This window comes from the organism of the source record quoted next, unplaced genomic scaffold, assembly GCF_019419815.1.
Source record: "Pyrus x bretschneideri cultivar Hongxiangsu unplaced genomic scaffold, Pyrus_bretschneideri_v1 Contig7, whole genome shotgun sequence".
Classification (NCBI taxonomy): Eukaryota; Viridiplantae; Streptophyta; class Magnoliopsida; order Rosales; family Rosaceae; genus Pyrus; species Pyrus x bretschneideri.
This window is the reverse complement of record NW_025999809.1, coordinates 8,073,697-8,094,349: the sequence shown is the minus strand read 5'-3', so window position 1 is coordinate 8,094,349 and position 20,653 is coordinate 8,073,697. Positions and strand designations below refer to the sequence as shown.

Genomic DNA, 20,653 nt, shown 5'->3' with positions numbered 1-20,653 from the left:
TATGTGATGAGAAAGACCCAAAAATAGTATTAATTTGGTTAGGGAAACTAACATTATAAGGCTTTTAGGGCCATTTGGTACCTAATATTGACATCTTTCCGTTTGGTTAGTAGAGTTCTACTAACCACTAAGACTTTTTATGAATATCCAATAGACAAAATCCAAGAGGAGACAGTAAAACAAAGATCATCCCTGAAACTGAAAATGCATTATGAAAAAAGAGGATATTCTCTCATATGGACTCAATGTGACTCTCTAATATTTACTGCATTTTATGTATGATTATGTAAACAATGAAAAATTCTCTTGATGATTATAGGAGGCTTCTCTATTTATAGAATGTGAGATACATTTTTGGAAAGCATGTGACTATTCATGAAGAGTCAAAAGTTGCAACACTTCATTTAAGTAGACATATCTTTCTACCAAAAAGCTCCACTTCTAATTTCCATTCAATTAATAAAATATCAGTTTACTACCCTCAAGTTTCGTAGTTTTCAACATTTAGTACATAAAGTTTTTTTCATCCCAGAGTCATACCTAAAGTGTTAATTTTGGGACAGTTTCATACATCCGTTAGTCAAACTGTTAATTCTCTTGTTAAGTGATGACGTGATGCCCATGTGGACAATGAATGGGGGTCACGTGTCATTAAAAAATATTAAATTAATTAATTAAATAAAAGTAAAAAATTTTAAATTTTAAATTTAAAAATAAAAAATAAAAACCCACAACCCTATCGTCTTCCCCACCCCGACCGCCCTCCCTTCTCTTCTCTGCACCTACCCAACCTCTGCACATCCATCCTTCCCCCTCCCTCTTCGACTCCACCCACTCATCCCTCATCATCTTCGACAGCCCCGTTTCACAGTACACAACCACCACCTTCCCCCACCCCCCATATTCCCCCCACTGTTCATCACTCTCTCTCACTCTCACTGCATATTTGACGGCAAATCTTGAAAAATCGACCATAACCTCTGCACATCCATCCTAACCCCCACCCTCCTCTTCCTCCTTATTATCCTGCACCCTAACCCAAACCCAGACCGAAAACCCCATCTTCTTCCTCCTGATCTTGCACCAAAACCCTAGATTTTTCAACAAAGCAGCAATTTTCAATATCTGTTTCCCCAACTTCGTACTTAGAAACCCAATCAAGAAAAAAGCTTTGTACCTTGTTATGGTTGCAATGCATGAAGAACTTGTCCAAGGAAGCCATCAACTCCAAACGGCTGTTGAAGGTGCGAGTGGACTCCGAGGGGAATTCAGTGAAGTTCGATATGGGGTTTCAGTCTGGGTTTGGGTTATGGTGCAGGATAAGGAGGAGGAAGAAGGGGGTGGGGTTAGGAGAGGAATGGTGGAGGAGATGGTGAATGTGGAGAAAGGGGGATAAAAATGGGGGAGAGAAAAGGGGGAGCCAAAGAGGGTGTTGCAGAGGGAAGAAGGAATGGAGGTGGAAGATGGGTGTGTGGGCACGGGTGGGGATTTGGTTTTTTTTCTTTTTTTTTATTTTTAATTTTTTTTTTAATATTTTTTACTTTTATTTAAGGGTAAATATCAGTTTACTACCATTAAGTTTCGTGGTTTTCAACATTTGGTACATAAATTTTTTTTCGTTCTAGAGTCATACCTAAAGTGTTAATTTTGGGACAGTCTCATACTTCCGTTAGTCAAACTGTTAACTCTGTCGTTAACTGATGACGTGGTGCCTATGTAGACAATGACTGGACGCCACGTGTCATAAAGAGGTCCATGTGGAAATTAAAAATTTTAAAAAAATAATTATTTAAAGAAAAGTTAAATAAAAATAAAAAAAAAGCAAAACCCAGACCGTGGGTTTCGCAGTTGGATAGAGAGAGGGAGACATCACGAAAGAGGGAGAGGGAAGAGTATAGGGGATACCTCGCTGAGGGTTTCGCAGTTGGGAAGCCATGCTGAGCGAGAGGGAGACGAAGACGGAGACAAAGACAGAGTCAGAGCGACAAAAAGAGGGGGAAAAGGAAGAGTGGGGATCTCGGTGCCATATCTGCAAATCCTTGATTTCATGAGTGGGAGAAGGGGTACACTCAAAGAAAAGCATGTGCTTCGTTGAGATTTGAGGGAGAGGGGTAGGGATCATGGCCAGTGGTCTGGGTTTGTCCCTTTGGCGAAGGGTGCAGGTTCCGTTTTCAAGTCGCACACCCACCACTGCAAGGGTCCTGCCCGCTTCCGGAGTATGGGTTTACAGGCAACTGTATGGGCTGCACAAAGAAAGGGAGAGAAAGACCTTGCAGAGAGAGATATCATCGGTGTTCTCAGTCTTCGACCCCCATGTCTGTTTCATTCAACAAATCAGCACCAACCCAGATATATTTTTAACATTTACAACAAAACTCACCAACCAAATTCCAGTAATTTATCCAGAACTCCCTCTATGTCACCAATTCCAAGTTTATAATTTCTTTGGAATATGTTTCAGACTTCTCTCAAAGCGTCTATGGCATTGAACCTAAAACACCACCCTTTTTAACCGATCCAAAAATTTCACCCTTTCTGACTCCCAAAATAACTGACTATTTATGGGTTGTTGCTGATTTCGCTGCCCATTCAAGCTTTACAGTGATGGCCTCGAGAGAGGTCAAGAAGCCGCCAATTGAGCCCATACTGCCACCTACGGTGGAGGAGATGCGCGGCCAAGACATTTGGAACAACTGCGCTTTCCGCAGTGTCATTAGTGGAGTTATGGGTATGGCTAAAGTTCTTTCTTTTGGCTTAATTTTTGGATTTTCTCACATGGGTTTTGATTCTTTTTTCGTCTTTCTCTGTTTGGTTGCTAAGAAAATGTGGGAAAGTTTACCATTTTTGGTATTGGTTTTATTTTTTCTCCTTTTTCTATGTTTGGTTGCCGATGAAACGTGGGAAAGTTACTATCTTTTTGTTCGTCTGTTGCCTCGATTTATATTCTTTTTTCTTTGGGGAAGACGATTTGGGTTTTGCCTTTTTTTTTATATATAAATAATTATTTTTTTGAATTTTTTATTTCCACATGAACCCCTTAATGACACGTGGCGTCTAGTCATTGTTCACATAGATGCCATGTCATCAGTTAACGTCAGAGTTAACAGTTTGACTAACGGATGTATGAGATTGTCCCAAAATTAACACTTTAGGTATGACTCTGGGATAAAAAAACTTCAGGTACCAAATGTTGAAAACCATGAAACTTGAAGGTATTAAACTAATATTTACCCTTTATTTAATTAATATTTTTAATTTTTTTAATGACACGTGGCGCCCAATCATTGTCCACATGGGCACCACGTCATCACTTAACGGGAGAATTAACAGTTTGACTAATGGATGTATGAGACTGTCCCAAAATTAACACTTTAGGTATGATTCTGGGACCAAAAAACTTCATGCACTAAATGTTGAAAGCCACAAAACTTGAGGGTAGTAAACTGATATTTACCCTAAATTTAATATAATATTATTATTATTAAATTTTCCAACAAATCCCCCACATGAATGTAAGTTAACTCAATACCATGCAAATGACAATGCAAACACTAGAGAGAGAATTCAGTAGGAAAAGTACCGCATCGGGATATGTGGCATTTGGCTTTGAACCATCCGTAGTGAATTACTATCGGATTTACTTGGCTAATCAGTGAACGCGATGTCTTGAACTGCTAAACCATTTGTGTAAACAGAGACAATAGTAACCACACAATACCCTTCCAGACACCTCGTGGTTGCTTAGTTGTGTTTATTTTGGCCCTGAACAATTCTTGGTTTCTCATGAGTGTTTTTAGAGAATTAAGCCCTTCAAAAAATTCTCACAAAAACGGCCTCATTCCTCACTCAAGATAGGTGACTTCCCATTAAGAGCATTTTGCAATACCCCGCTTGTTATTTCCAAGTATAGGAATCATTAAAAGCAAAGCTTATCCTAAATACGTTGCAGATAGCACTGTTTCATCATAGGACATGGGTAAGAGATTATCTCTGCAGTGCTCCCATTGAAGCATCCACAATTCGGTTGTCATTTTGAACCTAGATCTTGGGATCTCCAGTTAACTAGATTGGGTTGCCATTATGACGATTCTTAAGACGTAGGCTTTTAACCTATTCCCCTCGATGATACAACTTACTCTTTAGTCAAACCTTTAAAAATTGGTACCACTAGGTTGACTACTCATTATATGGCCATCACAAACTTTATATCCATGCATGGACATTATTTCCTTTGAGAGTAGTTGTTTTCCAACGTAATTTCTCCAAACATGTATTTTGGACTTGCTAAGTAATTTGCTAACACTTGGGTAAAATCCCCCACATTTAAGGTATTTGCTAGAAGATCTCCAACCTTTCAATACCTTAAAACTTCAATTATAAGAGATAATTGTTATATCTTTCTAGAAGCAAATAACTTTTACATTCTTTTTATGTATATCCTATTTCCCAAAAATAGCTAAGCCACCCCCACAATTCCCTCACATTGTGGTTGCTATTTAATGCTATCAATTTCTCATTTTTCATGAAATAAGAACCTATGAAGATATATATATATATATCTTCATAGGTTCACTTGGTCTATTTTCATTTATTAGGCCTTAAAACCCTCACTAGAACTTTCTGAGGAGAAACACTGCTAGCACTTTTTGTCTTTAGCCTTTAAACTTTCAAACTTCTCATGCTAGAACCAATTATGTCTAATGTGCCTTCCAATGAGAAAACATCACTTGAGTTGTTATCACTCGCATTGCAATTTCATTGGACTTAGTATGACTTATAACGGATCTTCTAAAGCATGTCAAATGTATATCACTGCAGAATCTGCATCTATTCCTTTAACCAACACAACTCTTATGATAAAAGAGTCTACCCTTTTCATTTGAAAGTGCATATTAATTGTGGTTTCTCTTATTCGACTGCAATCCATCAGCTGCATAGTTGAACAAGTAGCCATTTCCTTAATGGCAACTGACATGCCTCGAGAAAAACTACCATGATCTACATCTCGCCCACTTGGCTTCAAGGTAAGGGACATACATGAAGGTAGGAAATTAAACAAAGACATATCTAGTGAAATATCTCTTCACCATATGTTTCTGCATGAACAAGAATATGCTCCATTCATGTTTTTCCATAAACTTTCCAAGAGACCCATCTTCCCATTAATTGAAAGATTGTGTTCGCTCACACATATAGGAACACAAATATGCAAGCCATAAAAATGCATTTTTATTTCTGTAGTCCAAGACGCACCACCATTTACATGTTTACTTTTACGGTAAAGAAAATATCTACAATTGCCATAATGTGGCTTTTCGCATATACAACAAAGCCAACTGATCGATACCACTCAAACGGCATCATCGATCTTTTCTGTTTTTCCAGCCTTTTTGGAAAGAAGGCATCCCTTTCCTTCAAACATTTGTTCGGATTAAAACAGTTTGGGCTTGACAAAAGGATGCAATTTCCAGCCATGTAGACATATACATTATGCACAGATGCATATATACAACATAAGGGTTCACAGGTCAAAACAGTTCTACAAAGAAATGCAAGTCATATGTTCAAATAAATTACGTGTCAAAACTAACATTGCAAAATGACATTTTAGAGAACAAACATACAGACAATATTCATTACCTTTCATGAGACACAAGCACCGTTACACTTTCCAAAGTGTACTCACAAGGACTAGAAGTAAATGAAGAAAATATACACAAATATATATTCCTATAATCCAATGTGAAAATTAAGCAACTATAGAACACTCTAATGACCTATCACGCACGCATGTATCTAAATCGTGAGACAGATGTTCAATTGATTTTCAAAACCAAAAGTATAGCAATCAAACCTAAACTTGTCTTAAGATTGTTGGAAAAATAGGGTCTAACTGCTTTATTAAATCACATGAAAAATCAAGAAATAATTCATGCAATTATATATATATATATCACAATAATGCATGGAGTAACTAATGTTAAATGAACATGATATAATAGATTAGAAAAACCTAGAAAATACGGTCGAGACAAGTGTTGGACACTTTGTCCTTAAGATAAGTTTACGCCCCACCACGGTTCTCATGGTTGATCGGCGCATGTCTCCCAAGATATAACTACCATGTCTTATAATAGTAGCACTCCAAATCACAAGGCTCCATGAACCACGATTGTGTTGAAAACTCTCTCATATGGACTCAATGTGACTCTTTAACATTTAGTGCACTCTATGTATGATTATGTAAACAATGAAAAATTCTCTTGGTGATTATAGGGGGCTTCCCTATTTATAGAATGTGAGATACCTTTTTGGAAAGTATGTGACTATTCATGAAGAGTCAAAAGTTGCAACACTTTATTTAAGTAGACATATCTTTCTACCAAAAAGCTCCACTTCTAATTTCCATTCAATTAATAAATTTAATATAATAATATTATTATTAAATTTTCCAACATATTCATCATAATTGAAACAGTTCCTTTTTTTAATCATTTTAAGGATCACTTTTATAAAATTTATTTAATTCATGAAATTAGATATCCAAAATTAACCTTATTAGGTCTCAAATTATAGTGCTCGCAAGTATCTGAATCAGATGATAGCTAGTATATGAATCGGATGATAGCTAGTATAATGAATGACATGGATATCGTCCCACAAATATCAAATTGATTCTAAAAATCTTAAATTGAAACAAATTATAAAATTTTTTAACGGAAAAGATATGGGATTATGAATTAAACTAAAATATAAATTAAGCATGAAATTAAAATGCATGGAAACGGAATTCATCGTAACCAATTCTACTTAACCCCTTAATATGTTATGAACAAGTAACATCTAAGGTATCTGGTTGCATCAAAGGTCCTTACATATTGTTAACCATCTATGACATCTTGACGAATTTAAACAAGTGAGAACCCATTAGCTTTATGAAATCATTGAAAAATCACACAAACCCTAATTGCATGGCATCTACAAGAAATTCATGGTATCGACTGCAACTTGCATGTAATCAACTTAACAACACTTAGATGATGATCAAGCATCTAAATAAAATCCAAGCGTTATGAATAGCAAAAGATACTCAAAATGGACAAAAAGCTTGATAATAACAATACCAAAAAAAATTAAGTATTCATAATTAGACTACATCGTAGCTCTAAAAAAAATCTCTGACGTATCTTCCATTTTGTGCCGCAACCCTCTGTTTTGTTCTGTCTCTTTTTCTCACAAGAAGAAAGAAACTCCTTATATGAAACTCACGGTAAGGCAAGGGCAATTTATTTCTTAACCTAATCGACTTAGGTCCTTATTAAAAATAAAAAGAAAAAGTAAATTAATAACAAACTAGTATTAGATCTCCCCTCAAATAACTTGGACAGTTTTTTCAAATTCTCTAAAACCGAGCCACTACTTTCCTTTGCTTGCTTCAACACAACTTCAATATTGTTATCGCTTCGACTCGGATCATCAAATCCTTTTGCATGGAAAAATTACTCTAAGCACCCTAAAAGCTTGTTTTTCTTTTTGCTTTCGTGTAACTCTGAGCACCCTATTGTGTAACCCAATCGAAATACAATTTTTCTGAAAATATTCGTTAAAAAGATAACAAAATATGGACACATCAGAGCTATGTGGCATGCCCTTAACTATGTATATGGGTTTTAAGTATTAATTTTCAACCGTATGTGAGCTTTTCAATCGTGAACAGGATGGGGTTATATCGACTAGGGCTTGGATCAATTTCTTATTTAAGAGTTTTAAGTTTCAAAATAGTTCGATAGGTAGCTACCGATTCTTACAAAATGAATCTAACTAATGCACATTCACTTTAGTGATTTGGGAGACTAATATATCATGCATGCCGTCTATTTTTCAAATGGAGTGACTAAACTCGGAAGTTTGTTTATATGTTCATATTTCGAAGGGGGCAGCGTGGTGCATGGCCTAATGTAGTTAGTGATTATTAATTTATTGTAAATACTAAATGGCAGCGGATATGTTTTGAGATGTAGGCAAATAAATTATCAGAATTTTTTTGTGCAGACTAAAGAATGGACTTGCATTAATATTGTTAAAAATACATCAATAATATGTCAATATGATTTGTTGTAAGCAATTAAATTATCAATAATATATCAACAGTTTGCATTCATAATATATATATATATATATATATAACTGCTCTAATATTACCTTTGCATACAAAATCTATTCAAATACGTACTTTAATGCCTTGATGAGAAGATGTGATCATCTCAGGAAATTTTCAACTTGGACAGAAGGTATATGGACAAATGATTTTCATTTCAATAAAGGTACTAAAAATCCTTATCTCAGGCCTTGCAAGAATAAATATGACCTTTAAAAACGATGAAGATGAAGTCATAGTCAACTTAAATAATAAGCTTCTCGTCTCTTGCAGAAATAATATGTTCGACTCATAATAGGTTTAAGTTCAATAATGAGATGTATTTCTTTGAAAGCAGTGACTACCATTTATAAAGACAAACAATCTATACGATTCTCCTATTAAAATTCACGTAGAACACTAAAATAATCTCCTTATCAAATTATAAGTGGTAGCAACCAGTTTACATACTAAGTCCAATTTCATGTAAATTATGACAAAGTAATCTTATTTTCATAAGACTTTTTATGCATCAATTTGAAACAACCAGCTATAACAACCACTTACGTACTCATATTCTTACAAGTACGAATTTAAATTTTTTTGTACAGGATGTGTATTTACAATTGTATATTAAAAAATGGATGCGTCATCCCATATTATCAATAACAATAATGTTTTGAGCAACATGTTAATACATTTCATAACCAAAAAAACATGAAGAAACGAAGAGAAATGCACACTCCTCACTCTAAAGTGTCCAGCTACTTAAGGAAAAACTAATGAAAAAGGCTTGAAAATTTTGAGTTTTAACGAAAATGACAAAATAAAAGGTAAAGTGAATAGTATCATAATTGACTTTTTAATGTAAAAATGTGGCTCGTTATAGTGAACAGTGCCGGGAGCTTTTCGTTAAAGTTTCCTTAATTTAATCATTAAAAAAAAATTTATACTGTAGGTATATTTTTTTAGTAATACTAAGGAGATTAAATTTGGAAGCTAAATTTGTAAACTAAATAATGTGTCATTAATAAGAATAAACATGTTTATCAACGTTTAAGTAATAAACCAATCGTCAACTTCCATATCCTTTAGTTTCCAAAACCTAACCTCCAAATTTTATTTCTTTAGCATTATCCATATTTTTTTTATTGTGAACTGCTTTTTTGATAAGTTGTGAAGTATAAAGTAGGGACTCATTTGGATAGGTTTTTTTATATAAAATGGTCCTGAGATTTGCATAACACATAACTTTGGTCCCTGAGATTTAAAATCAATAGAAGTGGTCCCTGAGATTGTCCACCATCCATTATTTTGGTCATTCCGTTAAAAAAACTCCATTAAGTTGAAGGTATAACACATAACTTTGGCCCCTGAGATTTAAAATCAATAGAAGTAGTCCCTGAGATTGTCCATCATCCATTATTTTGGTCATTCCGTTAAAAAACTCCGTTAAGTTGAGAGTATAACACATAACTTTGGTTCCTGAGATTTGCATAACACATAACTTTGGCCCCTAAGATTTGCATAACACAAAACTTTGGTCCATGAGATTGTCCATCATCTATCATTTTGGTCCTTCCATTAAAAAGCTCAGGAACCACTTAACAAAGTTTTTTAATGGAATGAGCAAATAATGGATGGTGGACAATCTTATGAACCAAAGTTATGTGTTATGAAAATCTCAAATACCATTTTGGTTAAAAAGCTCATTTGGATATTCCGGAGTACTGGTATTCTAAATTTTTTAATTATTAAATCTTTATTTTAAAATATAAAAATATCTAACTGTTAAAACATTTGAGTATTTTGTACTGCATGAATTTTTGGTACAAAATAGGAGTTGACTTTGATAAACAATAAAGTAGGTACATTGACAACCAAAAAATAAATAAATAAAAAATATTAAGTAGGTACGTTGTATTGATTAGTACCTGTTAGGGGTGCAACTCAGGCGAGTTGGAAGGTCAACCCAATTATAGCCCAACTTTTACAATTCGAGCTCGGATTCGGATTGGGTTTCATTCGGGTTTATTTAGGTTCGGATTTAATTGGGTTAGGGTTTACTTAGGTTGGGTTTGGGTTGCCCAACTTTTTTAAGTTTAATCTTATAACAACTTAGTTTTCAAGAATTCCTTAAAAATTAAGCCAAGTAGCATCAAAGCTAGCTAACTTTAATTTCATAAATCCATCTACTATAAAGCTTTAGGATTTAAAGACTACAAATATGGGCTGACTAATCAAAGGATTTAAGTAATTATAAAGGGTAATTTATTAAAAAAAAATATTAGAAAGTGCGTTGGTTTTTGGACTTAGCTCACTTAGGTGTAGTATAAGCATTAATTAATACGGGTCACAATCTGGTTATACTGGGTTTGGTTAGTCAGGTTGGGTTGGGGATGAATGGGCAAATGATCAACCCAACTCAACCCAATCAATGAACGGGTTTAAATTGGGTTGAGCTCGAGTTGGTTATAACTAAAAAAAAAAACCACTTGTTTGGATTTAAAATCGGGTTGGACATAGGCGGGTTCGGATTGGCTCAACCCAAATGGCACCCCTAGTACCAGGTTTGAGCCTAGATAACGCTCCTACAAATATTTATCAAATCTATGACATATATATTATGGGTTATTCTTAGTCCTCATCATTTTTACTTTATTTTGTATTATATTTTCTTTCCAAAGCGCAGTTTTTAATGTTTCCTTAATGCTCCCACAAAAATTAATGATATATACATGTTAAAGAATTTTTATTTTTTTTTTATTTTGTCAAATAATGAATTTTTACTGACGGGATTCGAATCTATACCATCATACAATGATTCAATACATTTTCAACACTGTGATGTGATAAATGGTCACTTGCCATCTATGTTAAAGAATATAAGAACAATTACTTGTTGACACCCGAAATAATACATAATTGTTGAAAAATATAAGTTCAAATGGGGTAGCATGGTACGTGCCTCTTTATTCTTTGTGCGCAGAAGGTGCCGTATGGCGTAATGTAATTCCTCACTATTTTATTGAGAGAGTGGGTTTCCGAAATTTAGTTGAAATAGAGTCAGCTTTAGATTGTTGTGTTTTTTTAATTGTTTTTGTTGTGGTTTAGGAATAATTAATTATAAAATAAAACAATTAAATGTTTAATTTATTATATTTTGAAAAGTATTCTGAGTATGAAAAGTAGTGCAAACACGTTTAATAAATTTTAATGTAAAAGTGATATAATTGTATATAATAACAAGAATAGACATGGTAATTGGGGTGTTGACGACGATGACGATGGTGGCGGCGGCGATGGTACGAGCAGCGACAGTGGTGGGCGTATGGTGGTGATGCCAATAGTGTGTTGTGATGGTTGGTGTGCATAGGTGACAATTATGGTAGGAGCAGTGGCAACAGCGGTTGTGGTGGGGGTGGTGGTAGTGGTGGTAATGGCAATAGTAGTGTAAAGTTGGTGTTTGTAGTGGTAGGTGATGGTGGTCATTTTGTTCTCTAAGGGATAAAATGTGTGTAGAAAGATTTGTAATGTTATTTTTAGAAACTAATGAGAGTATTACATGAATTGAAAATATTCATTAAAGATTAAACTCCATTTTTTATAAAGTTGTTATCTAAAAACTATTGCTTTTAAATAAACAAAATATTTTATTTTTACCAAACATTTTTTTATTGTTTAACTTTAAAGTGAATCTGTTTTTGACAAAAAAAAAAAAAAATTATATATATATATATCAAACGGGGCATTAATCCTGCACTAAAAAATTGTGATTATTGGCTTCTAATTTACTTTTACTCCAGCATGAAATGACTATTTAGGTCCTAAAAGGTTTAAATTAAATTTCTTTTCTAAATACACCCCAATCATTTATAACGTTAAATAACCTACATTAAGATTGTTTTATTCAAGTTATCAAGCCTACTCTCGCTCTCTATTGTAGAACAAAACCCTCCTAGAGGCGCAAACACATTGATGAAAAATGCTTATTTTTTACAAATGGAACATGAAATTGACTGTTTGAAGGCTTCAAAAGGTTTGGCTTCATTTTTGACACATAAATTTTTAGGACCTCCGATTCGAAACCATAGGGCCTTTTGTGCCTTCTGTTAATGACTGCCACCCCTAAGTGCAAGCACCAGGTGAAGCACAGAGCCACCCTCAATGTTGTAGTCTTTAGCTGTTCTGTCATCTCCAAGCTGCTTGCCAGCATAAATAAGCCTGCAAACAATTGTAAATCCACACACGTAAATGAAACGGCAACAAACAATAATTACTTGAAATTGGCCAGGACCCCGGAGCTAGAATACCGGTTAACCATCAGAAATTACTTTGAGTGAAGTGTTCAACTTATTAGCAGTTAAAAGCTAGCATAGCCCGGAAAAATAAAAAGTACCTTTGTTGCACAGGGGGAATTCCCTCTTTCTCCTCAACCCTTTCCTTGATCCGGTCAATGGTATCAGTTGGTTCAATATCGATCTCAATTTCTTTTCCAGTCAGAGTCTTCACCTTAATCATAGTTCCTCCCCTCAGCCTCAAAACCAGGTGAAGTGTTGACTCCTTTTGGATGTTATAATCTGCAAGAGTTCGGCCATCTTCCAATTGCTTACCAGCAAAAATCAATCTCTGCTGATCAGGAGGGATGCCTTCTTTATCCTGAAAACAATTATGTAGAGTAACCATGACATCCCATAACAACAATTACAACAAATACTCCCCTCGAAGCATGGAAGGTAAAAATAATTGCAAACAAAAGCCTACATGTAAACTTTGTGGAGCTTTTCATGATGTATAGTTTTTTTTCGATAAATAACAAAAAAAAATAAAAAATATTAATCGTGTACCACTTATAAGTTTTTCTTTAATATTATGTATACTAGTCAGTTCTCCAATCAGAAGAAATTCTACGCAATAACACAGACGCCATAGTCTCAATTGCTTTATCAAAAGCTGCTTTTGTTGAGACACCTCACTGGTTTACCACACAAGCCTGGATAAGAAAACTTTTAAGTTTCTTCTCTGTTAACCATTGATTTTCACCACCTCCATGCTTGTATGATTGTATCTCTTCTTTTCTATGATTACATTCCACATATTGAGTCCTAGATCTGCTTATCTTGATCCTTTCTTATTGTATATTTTCTATCCACAACTATATACATCACTAAACTCCTCTAATCGCATCAATAAAAATTAAACCACCTGATAATAGCATACACCAATGAAAATCATTACGTGTTAATGCTAATTTGGATGAGGGACTATAAAGTACCAAGAAACTTTAGACTCGAGTATTAAAATGCACTACAAGAACACTGCCAATGAAAATCAAGCACTGCAAAACTACAAGGCTATTACTAAAACACAACAAATGGACACTAAACAAAGGATATATTGCACCTACTCATTTTCAAATCCCGCTATCTAATTTTCGTAGTTCATTCCTGACAGATTGTCTTAAAATCCATGGAACTTTAAAGTCCCCCGTCCAAACGCACCAAAAGTGTTGATCAAAAACCAAAATCACAACATTCAAAATCAAAATTTCCCTTTTCTCTCTGCAACCAAAAGTATTTAACCACTAAACAGACCATCATCTCCTAATCACATTGAAGCTCTTATGCTGTACATACTTATACCCACTAAGCCAAATAACTCTTAACACAAAATACTAATTAAAGATTATCACAAACCCACCAATTCAACAGATACCTAATTTTTATAGAAAATCCAGCCATAATTATACTTTATACAAATTTTTCCCATAAATTACAGATTTTCCTACCAATAAAACAAATAAATAAACAAATAAGCTGAAAATCCACTATTATAATAAAGAGGGAGAGAGAAAGTGTACCTGGATCTTGGCTTTGACATTGTCGACGGTGTCGCTGCTCTCGACCTCCAAAGTGATGGTCTTTCCGGTTAGGGTTTTCACGAAAATCTGCATTTTTTTCTCTCTGGTTTTGGGTCTCCTCTGAGAGTGAAGGTTTTGTATTTACTTGATAAAAAATTGTTCCTTTTTCTCCACCGATGCCCCCGAAGTATTTATCGATTATCAATTTGGTTCCCCAACTTTCAATTCCATCATTTTAGTGCCTGAATTATTGTATAGGAAAATCAACGTGGTTCTCCAAGCGATATTACTACTTTGAACTACGCTATAAGAGTGGGAGATAGTCTGAATCCGCGACACAGTGAGTTGACGTGAAAAGCTTTATCCACTAGAAACTTATCTCATCCTAATGTTTGATTGTGTTTGTTGCCCTATACAAGTGTCCGAGCACAAGACTCTCTTTCTTACGACATCATTATCTTATGTGTTATTTATGTCTTAATCATAATTTTTGAAATATTAAGTTTTAGAAAAATGTCACAAAAGCTAATTAAGAATGACAAAATTGAAAATTTCACTACCACTTGCATTTTTTCTAGTGAATAAGAGAAGTACATATTCACCACCATCCCAAATTGAAACTTTCAGAACTTCTTTTGGTGTTGGGTATACTTATCAAATGCATGGGTGTAAATACCCAATTTTGGTGTACACTAGCCCAAATTTTCTAGCCCAAAAGAGGCCCAAGTTTTTAGGCTGGATTAGTTGTCAAACCAAAAGTCCTCCTATTCCTATTTTCCAATTGTACAAACCAACTCAGCAATTTGGTTTCACATTATTATTATTTTTGTTTTTGTTTTTTTTTTTTTTTGATAAATGGTATTTCACAAATGTATTATTAATTGCAGCATTGAAATTCATATAAGAAAGGCTAAGGAGACTTTCTCAAAAGTGGAATTCTTGGTGTACTTTCTGTCATCTCATGTTTTTTGTACAATATTTATAATATTGTTATGAAAATTGATGTTAAACTGTGAGGTAGTAAGAAATCCATAGATAGTCCTACTTTTGAGATAGTCTCTTTAGCATTTCTTAATTCATATTTAATACATGTACCTTCCTTTGCCTAAATACATAGACAACGATAAATGCGCTCCCTTGTATTTTTACTTTTCTTATAGGTTATGAAAATACGAAGCTCAAGCATTCAATTCAGTCATGTACTTGTCCACGCAATGCTCATGACTGCAGTGTGGTTTCTTTCTTTGTTTGTTTGTTTGTTTGCAGTGTGGTTTCTTTGATAATCTACGTAAAGAAACCATAGGTTTTAGCTTAAATGGATACAAGATGATGAGTGTGGTGATAGTCGAAATCCTAGGTATCGAACTCACCACACATATAATATCGGTTAATCTAGCCAGATTAAACACGGTGGGAAGAATGTCAAGTCTAATACGCTAAGGAAAGTGATTTTCACAAGTTTTTTTAGCCTTGTACACACTCATGTTTAATCATTGCCGTTGATTTTGTTTGATTTATTTAATCCAATAGTTATAAATAAGAGGAGGGTGTGCGAAAATCACTTCTCGTACGCCAAATACTTACTTGAAATGATGCTTAACTTATCAAATTAATACAAAATTTTCTAAAATTACCAAAAGTATCATGTATTTAGAATATATGAAGAGATCCTCTTCCGATCTCTCCCACCAAAACCACCCAATCCATTAATCCGGGCCATTAAAATTTGATCCAACGACTACAATTATTATAACTTTTAAAGGAGCCTCCTGTTTGTAAATGTTGGATCAAATTTTAATGATACGGATTAATGAATTGGATGGATTTGATGGGAGAGATCTGAAGAGGATCTCTTCCCATAACTTAAAACAAACTTCATGCAAAACTACCTCCACAAGCACCTACCTAACAACTAGCTACTAGGAGATTTTCGTTGACGTCTACACCCAAAACCCAATATCTTATTTGTTTTTTTTTTTTTTTTTTAACAAACAATATTGTCTACATTAAAGGGAAGGGGGTTGGCTAAGCCTCACAATGAGTTAGCAATAATGTGGTTCAAATTTTCTTTTGAAAAAAATCGAACTTAAGACGTCATTTATTTATTGACATCTGACCATTGATTTAAACCTCACTTAACAGTTAACTCTCCAAATTATTTTCTCAATAAAACAATTAAAAACTAAAGATAAATTAAGTTAAAATGACTTGAACTCGCGAATATATGTCTACCAATATTTCATGGCATTCAATGTTATTATTGCTTGCATGCCCCCTGTCTCTTTGTTCTTTGAATTCCTCTCCTAACTCATTAAATAAACCAAAATGCATTTAACGGAACAATCAATCTTGTAGCTAATCACACTTAACTCCTAATTATATCACAAGCCTTGAAATTATCAACCAACTAATCTTTACAACTTTAATAACGTCGTGATCAACCACCGCGAAGCCCTAACTCAGAAGCTTCGTGGTCGAGCACGCGTACGGCCACGAGGAATAATAAACTTACTTTTTCTTGTGCGAGAAGAAATAATTTTTTTTTTCATTTTACCTTTTCTTGGACAATCTTGTTTAGGGTTTTGGTAATCACCGTCTTCACGTAAATCTCAATTAATTATCAACGTACGTAGTGAAATAAACATCAGCCATACACATAAACGAACAGTTAAGATTCATATATGTCACTTACCCATTAACAAACGGTTGTCATTTGTCTGCGTACGTGACAATAGTTAGACTTTCTCAATTTCTAGTATTTTTATTTATAAATGTTATTTGTCATAATTCTTGTTTTCTTTTGTTGATGCACTCCTCCCTCCACTTCACATGCCATGCACCTTCAAAACTGATTACGAGATAAAAATTCTGAGGTCAAAAGAAACTGGAATTATAATTTCCCAAGGAAAATGATTTGATTCCATTTGCCTTCAATAATCGCACCTAAATTCCTAATTATTCATTTCAGTGCCCAACAAAACAAATAGATTTTATTTTTCCATCGATATATAAAAGAAAATTCAAATCTCATAGCATAATCAGTGCCCGACAAAACAAATAGACTCTTTTGTGCAAATACACAAGAATATTATTTCTTGACAGAAGCGATAAAGTGTTTCTTTTGTTGGAAAATTAGTTCTAGTATTATTGTTATTTTATTGATTTTCTTTTGTCGGTTAAGTTTATTATTTCTTGCATTGTTTGCTTTCATTTTCTCTATAAATAAGATAAGATGCCTTGTAACTCGTATCATACAATTCAATATAATGTAGTCCTCTAATTTGTAACCCTCATGACAAACCTTTTTTTCTTCGCTAGGATAGTAGAAGACTAAATTTGTACACTATATTGCAAATTAAATGATGTGTTACCAATAAGAAAGAAGCGCGTTAATTAACACTTGAGTGATAATCCAATTATCAACTTTCATGTCATCATTTAGTTTACAAAATTTAGTCTACACATTTAGTCTCCCTAGCATTACGCTTTCCGTTAATAAACTTATCTTCATTTATAGTCTATTTGTTCTTCGGTTTGTTAGTTTGTTCGTTATGCGTACTTTAATTTTTAACTTTATTACCACAAACAACAAGTATAACAGGTGCCAGAGATGTACATATTCTTCATTGATCAATTTCTTAATTTGAAGATAATTCGCACAAAATACAAATCAATTTACACCCTTACGCCATTAGAACAAAGATGGTGTCGGACCCTATTTGTCAAAAAAGATATAAACGTGACAAATTCCTTAACACCGTGAACCTCACATAAAACCACCGCAAAAAACGAGGCCACCATATATCACTGAAGTGACCCAAAGCTCGCTCTAGGCCGTGTAAACACCAAACGTAAACTAAACTAAAGTCGATGACGTGTCTGCGGAGGAACACACATGACTACGAGTAATGAAGCACTATTAATTCGTGCTCCTCACGAATTTCGTTTTCCTTTTTCCCAAGTAATTAAGATATTTAAAAATACTACTGATGCAGTAACCTGTTAATTCATTTAGAACAATCTAATAAGTCATGCTTTGGTGTCAAACTCACTATAAATTCATTAGCCTTCTCGCTTATGGGTATGCAGAATATATTTTTTGAATCATGGCGTGTTACACGTTTTAAATATATTTATATGCGTAAATTGACAAAAGGAAAGTCAAATATTTGAAGTAAATGAATAATCTTATATCATGCTAAAAGAAATCCCTCATAAACCAATTAAAGTAGCTGAATTCACGTAATAAAATCGATCTTTATAAAATTTACATTAAGAATAGAAAAAATAATATTTAATAAACAATTGATTGAATCACATTATTACTAGCTCATTGTGAGGCTAAGCCCACCTCCTTAACGTGGATAAGATCGACCCGTCCCTCCAACCTTTCTCCACCATCCTCTCTCTCTCGCCTCTCTCTTCTCTCTTGCTGGGCAACTTGCATCTCCAAAATCCCAAAACCCAGAATCTCATTACAAATCCAAAAATCCAAAATCCCATCAAAGCCCCAGTTGGTATCCCTCTCCTCCTCCCTCACCAATCTCATTAGAGCCAAGCAAGAACATAATAAATCAAGGGAGAAAATGCTTACCCGGAATTACTTTAGCGATTGCGAGCTTGAAATTGGCATGGAAGCAAGATTTCAACCCAAATGAATACTGCAGCAAAGTTTCATTCGATTTGAGTATTAGACGTGAAATGCACTTCAAAGTTCAAAAAGTGATAGAGATATTAAGTGAGAGCAGATCATTTACCCATATCCAGAAAAAGTACATAATTTGGAATGCGTTCTGCATGTACCAGAAAACTGATTAGACGATCAGTAAAATAAAATATGGGAGAAATCCACACATAACACTCAGAAATTGATACAAATTCAGAAGTTGGTCGATATGCAGGACGGATACAAGATTTAGAGAGCGGAGAGGGAGGAGAGGGATACCAATTGGGGCTTTGTGAGCTTTGGGAGGTTTGATGGGATTTTGGGTTTTAGATTAGTAATGGGATCCTGGGTTTTATGATTTTGGGGATGCAGGTGCCGACAGAGAGAGAGATGTGGATCCCATAATTTTATATAAAAAAATATTTTTATTTTTAATTTTTTTAATTATTAAAAATATATTTAATTATTTTTTAATCCATTTGGATTAGTGAGTGGGCCTCGTCTTTAGCCACGTCAACACTTAATAGAGAAATTAACAGATAAACTGACAGAGGTCTGACATTGGAACAAATTTGTAAAATGAGGTATAACATTGTCATTTTTAAAAGATAAGGTATGAAAGTGTCGTTCGACCCATAGTTAAGGTAATTTTTTATAATTTACCCATAAAATATTGTGAAAAAACATGAAATTATAAAGAATCTATGAAGTGTCTCACTTTAAAAGAGTCAATTTCTCGTAATATAAATACAAATGTCAAAATGCAATGTTGCATACTACATATTCTGATATGGAACTTATTAATCATTGAATACAATTAGACCAATAATTAAAAGAATAATACACTATGAAATGAACCTTAGTCTTTGATGCCAGCTACTTTGCTGCTAAGTAATTTTCTTAATTATATAGAGTGTATTTTTGCTTACATCCCTTAAGTAATGGTAATACTCACTGTATCATTAACTACCGCTATATGAGTTTGAGAGTTAAACTCATCTAACGACAAATCAATTGGGTGATGAATACCAATTATGGTGAGCGCAAATATTTCCCCTTATGTATATTCATGCACACCAACTAAAATTCATTTAACCACTACATAATGGCTCAGTAGTTAGGACGAATTTCAGATCCATATTCCACACGATGATGGTCAACAAAGGCTAAAATGTATATGTGAGTTTTTCCAACCTTCGAAAAAGTAGATTGTCGTGCTTGCGTTGGCAACCAGTTGATCCCTTTTTAAGAAAAAAAAGCTAAAACTCATTTAATTTCTTTATCATCATCTAAGTTTAAGTGGTCAAATAATTCTTTCTGTTTCGTTGTAAATTTGTAACAATTATAGCACATAACAACCTCTTTCATATCAATCTATGTGCTACTTTTTACTCCTTTTACTCTTTTAAATATTTTCTAATTTCTAGAATATGGATTATTATTTTTTAATTAATGTTCTCTTGGCTCTAAAGTGTAAGGTGAGTTGTTTTGTTGCTTGTTACACTCACATATTCGCCAATATTGTGGCTATTAAATTGGCTAATTCACCAATTTTTTTTGCTTTGGCTTTTTTTCGTTTGTTTGAATGACCCTCATATTTAATAAAACCGTTATCGTTTCACTAAAAAAATCACAATACATTAAAGATACACACAAACACAAATCTTGACATGATTGCAAAAAATAAACTTACTTTTGATCTAGTGGTATGTCTCTTTACTTAAACATTTTATTTCTAAAGAACATATTTCAAGGAACAATTATCATTCTCATTCATATCATATCTCCTATGTTTACTAACCACCAATGCTAACAAATTCAGTCTCACATTGATTTTGGGTAATTGAAAGTAAGTAAAAGCTCTATTAGTTTAAGACGGACTCAGTTTTGTGCTACACAAATGATGAGGATAACATAGTGAATTCGATATCTTATTGTGCCAAGTCAAATTGTGACCCTATAATCTTATTGTGGCACTATGAGTGCATTA

At 33.9% G+C, this 20,653-nt stretch overlaps 1 protein-coding gene and 1 long non-coding RNA gene across 2 annotated transcripts; both read right to left on the bottom strand.

The window, feature by feature from the left end:
• Positions 1 to 12,096: 12,096 nt before the first annotated feature.
• On the bottom strand, positions 12,097 to 14,259 carry LOC103933751 (ubiquitin-NEDD8-like protein RUB2). The gene is made up of 3 exons (XM_009343437.2): positions 13,998 to 14,259; positions 12,537 to 12,796; positions 12,097 to 12,361 (listed from the first exon to the last, which is right to left on the bottom strand). The coding sequence occupies exons 1-3, from the start codon at positions 14,088 to 14,090 to the stop codon at positions 12,250 to 12,252; spliced, it is 465 nt and encodes a 154-aa protein (XP_009341712.2). The 5' UTR covers positions 14,091 to 14,259; the 3' UTR covers positions 12,097 to 12,249.
• A 3,955-nt stretch (positions 14,260 to 18,214) lies between these two features.
• Positions 18,215 to 19,030, bottom strand: LOC108866079. The gene is made up of 2 exons (XR_007254489.1): positions 18,755 to 19,030; positions 18,215 to 18,658 (listed from the first exon to the last, which is right to left on the bottom strand). It is a non-coding gene; the product is annotated as an uncharacterized LOC108866079 (long non-coding RNA).
• Between the last annotated feature and the right edge of the window lie 1,623 nt (positions 19,031 to 20,653).